The sequence below is a fragment of the Scyliorhinus canicula genome, chromosome 18, assembly GCF_902713615.1.
Source record: "Scyliorhinus canicula chromosome 18, sScyCan1.1, whole genome shotgun sequence".
In the NCBI taxonomy this organism is placed as follows: domain Eukaryota; kingdom Metazoa; phylum Chordata; class Chondrichthyes; order Carcharhiniformes; family Scyliorhinidae; genus Scyliorhinus; species Scyliorhinus canicula.
This window is the reverse complement of record NC_052163.1, coordinates 55323418-55337408: the sequence shown is the minus strand read 5'-3', so window position 1 is coordinate 55337408 and position 13991 is coordinate 55323418. Positions and strand designations below refer to the sequence as shown.

Here is a 13991-nt window from a genome sequence, read left to right as displayed (position 1 = left end):
GCCTACACAATTTTGATACCCTGCCTGGCACAATATAGCCATTCTCCACCTCACCTGAAACCAGATTATCACCTGGGAGCAGTGAGAAACCAGACAAAAACACCCAGATCAATTTAGGGAAAACATTCTTGGGAATTCCTCTCCAACCAATTCTAGGTAATCAAAGCTAATACAGGTGGTCACCTTAATCCGGAAGGTCAGCTGGAACAATGGGCGGGATTCTCTCAGCCCTGGGCCGGGCCAGAGAATCCACGCGACTGGTGCGAATTGCGCCATGCTGCCCTGACGCCGGCACGCAATTCTCCATAGAGCGGAGAATTGGCGTCGGCGTGGTTGGCGTGGTGCTGGTCGGGGGCCGCTCTACGCGGTCCGGCCCGCCAATTCTCGGTCCGGGATGGGCCAAGTGACTGTCATAGAAAAGCCGAGTCCCAGCGGCGCTGTCCATACCTGCTCTCAGCTGCGAGAACTCGTTGTGGAAGGGTCGGGGGGCGGCCTGTTGCTGGGGGGGGGCTCCAATGTGGCCTGGCCCGCGGTCGGGGCCCACCAATCGGCAGGCCAGCCTCTCTGGCTGGGTGCCTCCTTTCTTCTGCACGACCCCTGTAGTCCTGTGCCATGTTATGTTGGGGCTGGCGCGTTGAAGGAAGCCACTGCGCATGCACAGATCTCCCGGCGCCCAGTTGACGCCGGGATCAGCAGCTGGAGGGGCGTGAACTGCTCCAGTGCCATGCTGACCCCTAGTTGCTGATCCTGGGGCCGTGTTGACGCCATCGAGAAACGCGATGGCGTTTCCGACAGCGTCAACACTTTATCACAGAATCCCGCCCAATGTGTCCAGTTCTGAGTGTCACACTGTGAAAGGATTAGGGAGATTGGAGAAAAGATTCACAACAATGGTTCCAGATATGAGGAACCTGAGTTCCGAGGTAGATTGGAGTAGTTGGGACTGATTGCCTTGATGAAGAGATGGTTGAGAGGAAAGTTGATTGAGGGGCTGGCTGGACAGGACAGAGTAGATAAGTGAAAACGGTTTCCATTGGGGGAAGGATCAGGGAAAAGAGATCATACTTTTAAGGTAATTAGCAAAACAAGCTATGAAGAGATCAGATCAGAAGTGGTTACGATCAGTGGAGGCAAGTTCAGCGTGGCATTCAAGGGGGAATTGGGTTGCTATCTGAAAATGAGGAACGTGCAGGGCTAATGCGGAGAAGGCGGGGGAATGGCATTGCTCACTCAGATAGCAATGGCCTGCATGGTAGCTTTCTGTGCAGTTATAATTCTATGAATCCCTCCAGTACTGACCTCTTGTAAGAGGGCGATGTCTACCATAGCCTGAAACAGGTGAGGTTCTTTCTTGATTACGCCATTTAAACAGTTTGGGGTGGATTGTGACTTTGTGCGTGTTCAGGGTAGTGCTCGAATTTGCTGTGGTTAAGGTGCAATGCCAATTTCTGATTATTTTTTTTTGCATCAACACAAAAGTAAAATCTTTCATGAACCCGTGCAAACAAGGCAACACAATGAATAAATTTGGAACTGAAATGCTAATCTCAGTAATGATGACCATGAAACTATTGTTGATTATTGTAAAAACCCATCTGGTTCACTAATGTGCCTTTGGGAAGAACACCTGTCATCCTTACTTGGTATATGCAACTACATGTGACTACATGTGACTCCAGATCCACAGCAATCTGGTTGACTCTTTACTGCCCTCTGAAATGGCCCAACAAGCCACTCAGTTCGTGGCAATTAGGGTTGGGCAACAACTGCAGGCCCAGCCAGGCATGCCCACAACCCAATCTTCACTGTCTTACAATTCCAAAGAGCAGAGCTGGTGGGTTACGGAACTGTGAATCTGACTGCTCATTTTATGCCATGAACATTTGTATGTCTATTGTATTAAAATTTACTCAGCTGGCTGTGTTAACTAGTTGGCCCATCTCCGTCAGGATTCCCATCAGTTGAGTCCTGGGCTCGAATTATTGGATTTGGTATCAAGTTTTCAACATGTACTTTGTTTTATTTGGCATTGAATCTTGGCCTGGGCAGGCATTTGCTACTGGTGCTCACCTGGAAGCAGGGAACTGCAACGGCCAAAATTATTTTATTTTTTCTTTGGGGAGTAATTTTAATAGTTGAAGTTCTGATGCCATAAATGAAACTACAAATCAGAGGTACATAAATATTGGCTGTACCTTGTTCCATGTTACATTGTTTTATGGGCTTGGGTGTAATATGCATCTACAGTTGTTCTTGGCTCCAATGTAAGGTAAGTGAGCAATTTAGTACAGTTGGAAAAGATGAAGGCAGAAGAAAAAAAGAGGGGAAACAGTGATGACTTCAGTCGTGGGGAAGGAATGAATGAGTCCAATGACTTTCAAATTTCTTAATAGAAATCCTAAAACAATCTTGCTGAAAAGAATGGAAGGAACAAAATGGTTGCGCATTTGCGTCCGCAGCAAGTGTGAACCACGGCAGGGGCACAAACTCTCGCGAGCATCGACAAACAAGATTCTCACCAGCGAGATGCATTTTTTCCGATTTTCTCCACCCCACGCCGGTGACGTTTCTGGGTGGGAACCTCATTCCAATACATTTTAACGTGACGAGCGGGCTTCCTGACCAGATCGTTTCCACAACACCCCCCCCCCCCCCCCCCCCCCCCACATTTAGAATTCCCACATTGCCGACTCCCTTTTAAAAATGCGGAGTACTCAAGGGAAACCTGCTGGGAGCCCACAGGTAGGTAAAGCTCCTGGAGGGGAGTTGGGGGGAAGGGCGAGAGGGACATACCCAGCCAGTGCCCTGGCACTGTCCCATGGCAAACTGACACTGCCAGAGTAGCACTGCCAAGATGAGGTGCCGGGGGAAGGCACTCTGGGAGCTCCATTGGTTGGGGGGGGGGGGGGGGGGGAGCCTCTCCCTTCTGGGTTGGGGGCCTCAGTGAGTGCCCCAGTGGCTGAACTGGTAATTGTGTGGGTGGGTTCCCCATGTCCGTAGTGAGGGGGGGGGTTGCCCCGGGGGAGGGGGGGGTTGCCCCGGTGAGTGTTGGGGGAAGTGGGGTTCCCGTATCCGTGGGGGGGGGGAGGAATCTTTCTTTAAAATGGCACCCTGATCTTTCTGGAGCCAGCAATACTATCAAGCCCTGCCAATGGGATGGCGTGAATCAAGCCTCCATTTTTTTTGTCTAGACTGTCAGATTACCTGGAGAGGAAACCCAACTGTGTAGCTGGAGAGCTGCATGCCGGTTTTCTCGCCTCAGCCAGCACTCTGTGCAGAAAATGGAAAACCACGCCCAATGTGTCAATAGTTCAGCTGGTATATAACATAGTAGAGGTCCAGAGAAAACTTAAAAAGGTGAAAAGATAGAGGAAACTCAAAAAGAAGAAGGGAAAAAAGCATACTTCTGCCAAGGGAAGTTCATTAGCTGAGTTCATGTTCTACTTGATTGCAATTCTGGATAAAATTTATTGTTTCAGCTGAAAATAATGACTTGAATCGCCAGCTGGACGAGGCGGAGAGTAAAATAGGTCAACTTAGCAGGTCAAAGATCATTCTGACATCACAAGTTGAAGACTTGAAAAAGCAGATTGATGAAGAATCAAAGGTAATTTATGAATTATGGATAATATATAGCCATAAGTTGTTTGAAAACCATTGATCTTTCCTATATATCCGTTCCTCATAAAATTATTGCTCACAACCAACTTTTCCTGTACTTTGGTGAGCTTTCTTTTGTTTTCTTTCACTCTTTTGCTAGCAGTGTGTGCTTGAAAATAGACAAGCAGAGAAGCAATGACATTTGCCTGAGATTCTGCTCTATTAAAAGGGGTTACAGGGATAAATTGGAAGTGTGGGCTTAAGTGAGGTGCACTTTCCAAGAGCCGATGCAGACCCAATGGGTCCAATGGCCTCCTTCTGCATTGTAAATTCTATAATCTATGAAAAGCTTGAACTTACTATCTATTCCAGTTACTAACTCCAATTTAGCAACCCAATACAGTTCAAATGCCACTTATAATAAAGTTAACTCAAAAGGTTTACTTACTTAGCTGTGTCGACACTTTTGGATAGAATTCCTTCCAAGAGCAGATCTAGTCCACTTCTGGTCAACCTAACAGCATTTGGTAAATCCTACAAGACTGCAAAACTACGGACAGACCTGGCTTCTATTAATTACATCATCTTAACCCACTAAGTTCCATGGGGCGGGATTCTTCGCCCCCCCCCCCCCACGCCGGGTGGGAGAATAACAGGAGGGCATCCCGACATTTTTCACGCCCTCCCGCTATTCCCCCCCCCCCCCACCCAGGCCCGACCCAGCGACGATTCTCCGAGGCCGATGGGCCGAGCGGCCGGGCCTTCACGCCCGTTTCAACACGGCAGCAAACACACCTGCTTGCTGCCGTCATGAAATGGGCACCAGATGCCCGTTTGGGGCATCTGGGGGCCCGATTGGCACGGCAGTACCACGGCCGTGCCAAGGGGGGGCATAGGCCCGCGATCAGTGCCCACCGTAACGGACGCACTCTTTTCCCTCCGCCGCCCCACAAGATCAAGCCGCCATGTCTTGCAGGGCGGCTGAGGGAAAAGACGTCAACTGCGCATGTGCCAGTTGGCGTTGTCCAACCTGCGCATGCGCGGCCGACGTCATCGGCTGCGTCAGCCGGCGTGACGCTTGACGTGCGCTCCTAGCCCCGCCCGGGGGGGGAAAATCGGCCCCGGAAGTGGGTCACGGCCTGTCCCACGGCAGCCTTTACGATTCTCCGCATTTGCGGAGAATCTCGCCCACGGTCTATTTCACTAGGACTAAATAGCATTCCCTCCCAAATTATCTGCACTCCACGGAATCTCCATCAACCAAAACACAATTCCATCAATCGTTTTTCGGTAGCCAACTAACCTGTTGGAATCGATCATTACCTCACCTTTCATTACTTTTTTTTTTTTTTTTTAATAATTTTTATTGAAATTTTTCGATACAAACATTTACCCCTACTACATTTTAAATTATAACACAACAAATCCCCCCTGGAAAATCCTCCCCACGCCCTCCCCCGCGCGCACCCCCCCACCCTCCCCCCCCCCCCCCCCCCGCGCTACCAGTCTAGCAACCAAACCGTTTTTCCCTTTCTACTGATGGCCTCGGGCAGTCATTGCCCGCGACCCCCCGCTGACGTGCTCCCTTCGCTGCTATCCCCCCCCCCCTCCCTTCCCCCCCCCCCCCTTTCTCCCCGGGTTGCTGCTGTTTCGGCCTCCAGTTCCTATCTCTGATCCAGAAAGTCAAGGAAGGGCTGCCACCGCCGGAAGAACCCCTGTACCGACCCTCTCAGGGCGAATTTGATTCTTTCCAATTGGATGAAGCTTGCCATGTCGTTTAACCAGGTGTTAACACTTGGTGGCCTTGTGTCCCTCCACTGAGTCAAGATCCTTCTCCGAGCTACCAAGGACGCAAAGGCCAATATTCCGGCCTCCCCTGCCTCCTGTACTCCTGGCTCCATCCCAACCCCAAAAATCGCTAGCCCCCACCCTGGTTTGACCCTGGTTCCCACCACTCTCGATACCGTCCCCGCCACCCCCTCCCAGAACTCTTCCAGTGCTGGGCACATCCAGAACATATGTACATGGTTCGCAGGGCTTCCCGAACACCTAACACACCTGTCCTCACCCCCGAAGAACCGGCTCATCCTAGTCCCCGTCATATGGGCTCTGTGCAGCACCTTAAATTGGATGAGGCCCAACCTTGCGCACGACGACGACGAATTGACCCTCTCTAAGGCATCCGCCCATGTCCCATCTTCTATCTGCTCTCCCAGCTCCGCTTCCCACTTGTCTTTCAGCTCCTCTATCGATACCTCCTCCACCTCCTGCATTATTTTGTAGATGTCCGAGACCTTCCCTTCTCCGACCCAGACCCCTGACAGCACCCTATCACTCACCCCTCTATCGGGAAGCAAGGGAAATCCTTCCACCTGTCGTCTGGCAAATGCCTTCACCTGCAGGTATCTAAACGTGTTCCCCGGGGGGAGCTCAAATTTCTCCTCCAGCTCTCCCAGGCTCGCAAACCTCCCCTCTATGAACATGTCCCTCAGTTGCCTGATGCCCGCCCTGTACCAGCTCTGGAATCCCCCGCCAGTGTTCCCCGGGACAAATCTGTGGTTCCCTCTCAGTGGCGCCGCCATCAGACCCCCCACTTCCCCCCTGTGTCGCCTCCACTGCCCCCAGATTTTAAGGGTGGCCGCCACTACCGGACTCGTGGTATACCTTGTGGGGGGGAGCGGCCATGGTGCCGTTACTAGCGCCCCCAGGCTTGTATTGCCGCAGGACGCCCTTTCCATACGTTTCCAAGCTGCCCCCTCCCCCTCCATCACCCACTTGCGCACCATCGATGCGTTCGCCGCCCAGTAGTATCCGGAAAGATTGGGTAGCGCTAATCCTCCACTGTCCCTACTCCGTTCCAAGAAAATCCTTCTCACTCTAGGGGTGCCATGTGCCCACACATAGCCCATAATGCTGCTAGTTACCTTCTTGAAGAAGGCCCTGGGGAGAAAGATGGGCAAGCACTGGAACAGAAACAAGAACCTCGGGAGGACCGTCATTTTGACTGACTGCACCCTCCCTGCTAGCGACAGCGGTACCATGTCCCACCTCTTGAACTCCTCCTCCATCTGCTCCACCAGCCTTGAAAAGTTCAGCTTGTGGAGGGTCCCCCAGTTCCTTGCCACCTGCACCCCCAAGTACCTGAAGCTCTTTACTGCTCTCTTAAAGGGGAGCCGCCCAATTCCCTCCCCCTGATCTCCCGGGTGTATCACAAAGACCTCACTTTTACCCACATTTAATTTATATCCCGAAAAGTCCCCAAACTCCGCTAGTATTTCCATTACCTCCGGCATTCCCCCTTCCGGGTCTGCCACATACAACAACAAATCATCCGCATAGAGTGATACCCGATGTTCCTCCCCTCCCCTTGTCAGTCCTCTCCACCCCCCTGAACCCCTCAGTGCCATCGCCAACGGTTCGATCGCTAATGCAAATAGTAAGGGGGATAGGGGGCATCCCTGCCTGGTACCTCGATGGAGCCCAAAATACTCTGACCTCCTCCCGTTTGTAACCACACTCGCCATCGGGGCCGAATACAGCAGCTTCACCCACTTGATAAATCCCTCCCCAAACCCAAACCGTTCCAGCGTCTCCCACAGGTATTCCCACTCCACCCTATCGAATGCCTTCTCCGCATCCAGTGCTACCACTATCTCAGCCTCCCCCTCCACTGCTGGCATCATAATCACATTCAACAGTCTCCGGACATTTGTGTTAAGTTGTCGTCCCTTTACGAACCCCGTCTGGTCCTCATGGATTACCCCTGGCACACAATCCTCTATTCTGGTTGCCAGGACCTTTGCCAACAGTTTGGCATCTACATTCAAGAGGGAGATAGGCCTGTAGGACCCGCACTGTACAGGGTCTTTGTCCCGCTTCAGGATCAAGGAGATCAGGGCCTGTGACATTGTCGGGGGCAGAACCCCCCCCTCTCGCGCCTCATTGAAGGCTCGCACCAGCACTGGACCCACCAAGTCCACATACTTCTTATAAAATTCCACCGGGAACCCATCCGGCCCCGGCGCCTTCCCCGCCTGCATCTGGCCTATCCCTTTAACTAGCTCCTGCAGCTCTATCGGCGCCCCCAGCCCCTCCACCCGTTCCTCCTGGACCTTTGGGAACCTCAATCTATCGAGGAAGTTCTCCATTCCCCCCCTCCTCCTGGGCGGTTCAGACCGGTACAATTCCCTGTAGAAATCCCTGAAGACCCCGTTCACCTCTTGCCCCTTCTGCACTACGTTCCCTCCCTTCTCTCTCACTCCCCCAATCTCTCTGGCTGCATCTCGCTTGCGCAGCTGGTGTGCCAGCATCCTGCTCGCCTTTTCCCCGTACTCATAGACCGCGCCCTGTGCCCTTCTCCATTGCGTCTCCGCCTTCCTAGTGGTCAGTAGGTCAAACTGGGCCTGTAAACTGCGCCGCTCCCTCAACAGCCCCTCCTCTGGTGTCTCCGCATATCTCCTGTCCACTTCTATAAGTTCCCCCACCAGTCTCTCCCTCTCCTGCCTCTCCTTCCTTTCTCTGTGTGCCCTTATGGAGATCAGCTCTCCTCTGATCACTGCTTTCAGGGCCTCCCAGACTACCCCCACCTTCACCTCGCCCGTGTCGTTCGTGCCCAGATATCTCTCAATGCCCTTCCGGACCCTTCCGCACACCTCATCGTCTGCCAGCAGCCCCACATCCAGGCGCCACAACGGGCGCTGGTCCCGTGCTTCCCCCAGTTCTACCTCTACCCAGTGTGGTGCATGGTCCGAAATCGCAATGGCCGAGTACTCCGTGTCCTGCACTCTCGAAATCAGCCCCCTGCTCAGTACAAAAAAGTCTATTCTGGAGTACACCCTGTGGACGTGGGAGAAAAAAGAATACTCCCTCGCCCTTGGCCTGCCAAATCTCCAAGGGTCTACCCCCCCCATCTGCTCCATGAACCCCCTTAGCACCTCTGCCGCTGCCGGCCTCCTATTCGTCCTGGAACTCGATCTGTCCAGCCCAGGGTCGAGCACTGTATTGAAGTCCCCCCCCATGATCAGGCCCCCTGCCTCCAGACCCGGAATGAGGCCCAACAGGCGCCTCATAAAACCCGCGTCATCCCAATTCGGGGCATACACATTCACCAGCACCACATTCTCTCCCTGCAGCCTACCCTTCACCATCACGTACCTACCCTCCTTATCTGCTACCACCTGCGCCGCCACGAACGACACCCTCTTTCCCACCAAAATCGCCACCCCCCGGTTCTTTGCGTCCAAGCCTGAGTGGAACACCTGTCCCACCCACCCCCTTCTCAGGCGTACCTGGTCTACTACTCTCAAGTGAGTCTCCTGCAACATTGCCACATCCGCCTGCAGTCCCTTTAGGTGTGAAAAAACCCTTGATCTCTTGACAGGCCCATTCAGCCCCCTCACGTTCCAAGTAATCAACCGGGTCGCGGAGCGACCTGTCCCTTTCCCCTGTCTGTTAGCCATGTCCTGTCCCCTGTTCGCCCCGGGTCGACCCTCCCCTTCTGACCCGTTCCCCATGGCGATGGCCCCTCCCCCCTCTCTCCTCCCGTTCTTCCCTTCCCGTCCTCGGCCTTTCCAGCAGCAACCCGGTATCCCCCCCTAACCCCCCTTCCCCCCCCCCCCCCCCCCCCCCCCCTGGCTAGGACCCCTCCTAGCCGCGGTGTATCCACCATCGTACTCCCGAGAGTCAGCTGGTTTTCGCTGACCCGGCTGCCCCTGCCACACTCCGACTCCTCCCGATGTGGGGGGGGAGGGGCCTCCCCCCCCCCCCTTGCCATCCCTCTCTGACCCCGCTTCAGCGCGGGAAAAGCCGCCATTGCTGGCCACACCCCACTCTTCTCTCCTCCCCCTTCCTCCGTCCCGCGCGCGGGAAACAGGGGAAAGCCCGCGCTTTCGCCCGGCCACACCCTACCCCGCCATCTTCAATTCCACCCCCGTACCTTTCATTACTTTTAATTACAACTTTAGTCGATACCCTTCGTGCATGTATGTTAAACGAGGGTTTTTAAGAGCATTACTGCCAAAAATATAAAATAAAACATATATCAAATTCTACATTCATCTCACATTAAACGTGAATGGCATGGTAGCATAATGGTTAGCACTGTTGCCTCAAAGCGCCAGGGTCCCAAGTTTAATTCCAAGCTTGGGCCACTGTCTGTGAGGAGCCGGCACATTCTCCCTAAGTTTGCGTGGGTTTCACCCCCACAACCCAAAGATGTGCAGGGTCGGTGGATTTGCCACGCTAAATCGCCCCTTAATTGGAAAAAATGAATTGGTCACTCTAAATTTAAAAAATAAGAAAAATAACATGCCCAAAGGGATAACATTGTGACCCATACCCTTTGGCTTTTACTGTGGGTGTGGTTCATCCCGGGATTGTTCACATTTTCGATTCTACTAACTGCCCATTACTTTGATTACTGCACTTGACCCTCGGAGGCCAATTCCACAATCATTACACCCCATTCCATTCAGATACCATGTAAACATTCAGAAGAGCATACAGATTAGGAATATTAGACCATTTGACACCTCGAGCCTGCTCTGCCTTTCAGTAAGATCAATGGCTGATTTAATTTTAGCCTCAGCTTCACATTTCTGACTACTCCAATAACCTTTCACCCCTATGCGCAGCAGAAATCTACCTTAAAGGTATTCAAAGACTCCGCCTCAACCACCTTTTGAGGAAGAGAATTCCAAAGTCTCTCAGCCCTCTGAGAAATAGATTTTCTCCTCATCTATGTCCTAAATTGGTGACCACTAGCTTCAGATCTTCCCACAAGAGGAGGGGATTTCAAAGGTGCAAACAGCGAGATGGGCGCAAACTCCTGTGAGACTCAAAAAATGGGGGTGTGGATTTCCCGAATTTTCCCTGTTCCTCCAACGGTGACATCACAAAGTTCACACCCACATAGGGCGTGAACCTCACAATAGATTTGCATGTATTTCAATATTATTAGCCTGCCCTGCCATATGATCCCCCTCATTAATTATTCATATCTTGCTAACATCACGTCATGTCAGCGAGGATTACAACAGCTTTGGCTAAACAGGAAGCAGTAGAGGGGATTCCTCCGGCGGCAAAGAGTTAAGTATAGCCTCCAGGGACGGTAGAGGGACATTCCTGGGCAGTGCCCTGGCACTGGCCCCTGGCACAGTTTGGCACTGCACCAGGGAGGGCCTTAGTTGTAGCCACATGGAGGGGGCAAGGGGTGCATTGATGTGTGGTGGGGAGGGGGAGAGCGGATACTGAGGTCCAGAGTTTAAGAACATTACCACTGTGTCAAAGGCCTTCCCTGACTTTACACTTCGGAAACACTTTAAAGACCCAGAGACCAGAGAATTGACAGATCTGTAGGACACTCTGGGCCAATGTCACTATCAACATTCTGAGGTAGGGTTACCATTGACCATGGCCAGAAACTGAATTGAACTAGCCAATTAAATACTGTAGCTACAAGAGCAGGTCAAAGGCTAGGAATCCTGCAATGAGTAACTCACTTCCTGAACACACAAAGCCTGTCTACATCTACAAGGCACAAGTCAAGAGTGTAATGGAATACTGTCAACCTGCCTGGATGAGTGCAGCTCCAAAATCACTCAAGAAGCTCAAGATGCCTAACACCATCCAGGACAAAGCAGCCCACTTATTTGTTACCTCCTCCACATATATTCAATCTTTCCACCACCGACGCACAGTAGCAACAGTGTGTACCACTCTACAAGATGAACTGCAAGAACTCACTAGGGTTCCTTAGGCAGAACTTTTCAATTACACTACCATAAAGAAGGACAAGAGAAGCAGATACCTGGGAAAACCACCACCTGGAGGTTCCTCTCCAAACCACTCAACTTGGAAATATATCACCGTTCCTTCACTGTCACTGTGTCAAAATCCTGGAATTCTCTCCCTAACAGCACTGTGGGTGAACCTACACCTCAGGGACTGCAGCGGTTGAAGAAGTTCACTTACCACCACCTTCTGAAGGGCAACTAAGGAGGGGAAATAAATGCTGGCTTACCCAGCATGCCCACACCCCCGTAAATTAATAAATAAAATGTTAGTGCTTCTGAAAAGCTCCATGGCCATGAGATAGGAGTCCACCAGCATGTGAGGGTGATGGGGGTGACGTGAGGGCAGAAAGTGTCTGAAAATTGAAACAATACATTGATGGCTTAAGGTTGTAGCTCAGCATTGAAAACAATTGGCCAGGCTTACCAGCTTTAAGAATTTAAACCCCCTTCCATCATAAATGTCTGTTAAAAATGACCATGTATCTCCTGTGTTGACCATTGAAAGATGCTTTCTTGTATTGTTTATCACCTGTCAACCCCAATGAAAACCCAATGGAACATAGCCCTATCCTAAATTTGTGCCTTTTCCTGGCCCAGCTCTAGTCGGAATGAGTAAAAGGCACAATGTTTTACAGGAATTGTTTTATAAATGAGCTGGGGGACTTGAATTTGATAGTTGCCTCAAGCCAGGCATGATTCCAGCAGGAGGCAGCAATGACGTGTCAAAACAGCGACTGAACCAAATTTGTCCTCGGGCGTTTCAATTCAGTAATTTTGGTGAGCTCCGGGAACCAGGGCACAGTTACCCTGTCATTCATGGGGTATGGGTATTGCTGGCTGGGCTCACCCTTTTGTTGCCCATCCCCAATTGCCCTGGAACTGAGTGGCTTGCTTGGCTATTTCAGAGAGCATTTAAGAGTCAACCACATGTAGGCCAGACCTGGTAAAGACAGCGGATTTCCTTCCCCAAAAGGACATGAGTGAACCAAATGGGGTTTTACAACAATCCATAACGGTTACATGGTCGTCATTAGGCTTCTACCTTTTTATTGAATTCAAATTTCAACATATGCCATAATGTGATTCGAACCTGGGTTCGTAGAGCATTTCCCTGCGTCTCTGGAGTACTAGTCCAGTGACAATACCACTATGCCATTGCCTCACCCATTTTAGAATTTTGAGTGCAGAAGGAGGCCATTTGGCCCATTGAGTCTGCACCGGCCCATGGAAAGTTCACCCTACCTAAGCCCACATCTCCACCCTATCCCCTGTAACCCAGTAACCCTATCCCTATAACCCAGTAACCCCATCTAACCTTTTTGGATAACGGCAATTTAACATGACCAATCCACCTAACCTGCACATCTTTGGACTGTGGGAGGAAACCAGAGCACCCGGAGGAAACCCAGGCAGACGTGGGGAGAATTGTGAACCAACTGTGCTAACCACTGTGCTCCTGTGCCGCCCTGAGAAACTTTATTTCCATAGTAAAATTATGCTTATGCTTAATGGTGGCATCTGTCGGGGCTGCCCAGAAATAGTACAAGACCGATTTCACGAGATCCTGCAGCTCTGGCGTAGGGCTGTCTTCTCTGCTAAATTACTTATGTTTTGCTGCTTAAGTATGGAAAATGGTTATATTTACCCACCATGGTTAATGATTGGAAAGCAAAGTCAGAATTATGTAGACTGCTTCTGGTACTTTGATTAAAGACGCGTTGAGGTAAATGTCCATTCTTAAGTGCTCTGGTACAGTGCTTTGCATGCCAGGAATGTTAAGGAATTGAGGCATGCTCCCCATATTTTTTTTTCCATCGTCATTTTTAATGAATGGAAAATAAAGAGCAAGTGAGCGGACAAGCGTGTCAAAATTCTCAACGTGTGCTCCAGTTCCTGAAGGTCTGTGTTTGACAACTTCCTCGCAATGTTTATTGCAGCAAATTGGAGCCAAATGTCATGTTGGTTACGACTCGTTTCTTTTTAATAACAATGTATTATAAAGGCCTCAGAGAGACAAACTTGTATTCCATGTGCCTGCTCCAAGTTTAAATCCAATTCCCATAAATGAAAGGACAGCATTTCAACATACTTTACTGAGTGACTTAGCAGGTTAGAGGTAACAGAATAAAGAGTTGGATTTACCATGTTAACATAGACATAGAACAGTACAGCACAGAACAGGCCCTTCGGCCCTCAATGTTGTGCCGAGCCATGATCACCCTACTCAAACCCACATATCCACCCTATACCGTAACCCAACAACCCCCCCTTAACCTTACTTTTATTAGGACACTACGGGCAATTTAGCATGGCCAATCCACCTAACCCGCACATCTTTGGACTGTGGGAGGAAACCGGAGCACCCGGAGGAAACCCACGCACACAGGGGGAGGACGTGCAGACTCCACACAGACAGTGACCCAGCCGGGAATCGAACCTGGGACCCTGGAGCTGTGAAGCATTTATGCTAACCACCATGCTACCCTGCTGCCCCTTAACCTATGGAGATGATACTTAAAAGAACAGTAATTGCAAACCTCTGCCTTGGTGCAGGCTCAGACCCACACTCTCGACTTGTAATTCCTCCGCTTAACTTAT

General features: G+C 51.0%; 1 protein-coding gene across 10 annotated transcripts in view; it reads left to right on the top strand.

Moving 5' to 3' along the window:
* The window catches only part of LOC119953289 (myosin-16), a 456622-nt gene that overhangs the window by 361966 nt on the left and 80665 nt on the right, over window positions 1-13991 (top strand). For all 10 annotated transcript variants that reach the window (XM_038777389.1, XM_038777388.1, XM_038777387.1 and 7 more), the window contains one exon: window positions 3480-3607. In XM_038777389.1, the coding sequence (XP_038633317.1) occupies window positions 3480-3607 (128 nt within the window). The remainder of the gene's footprint in view (window positions 1-3479; window positions 3608-13991) is intronic.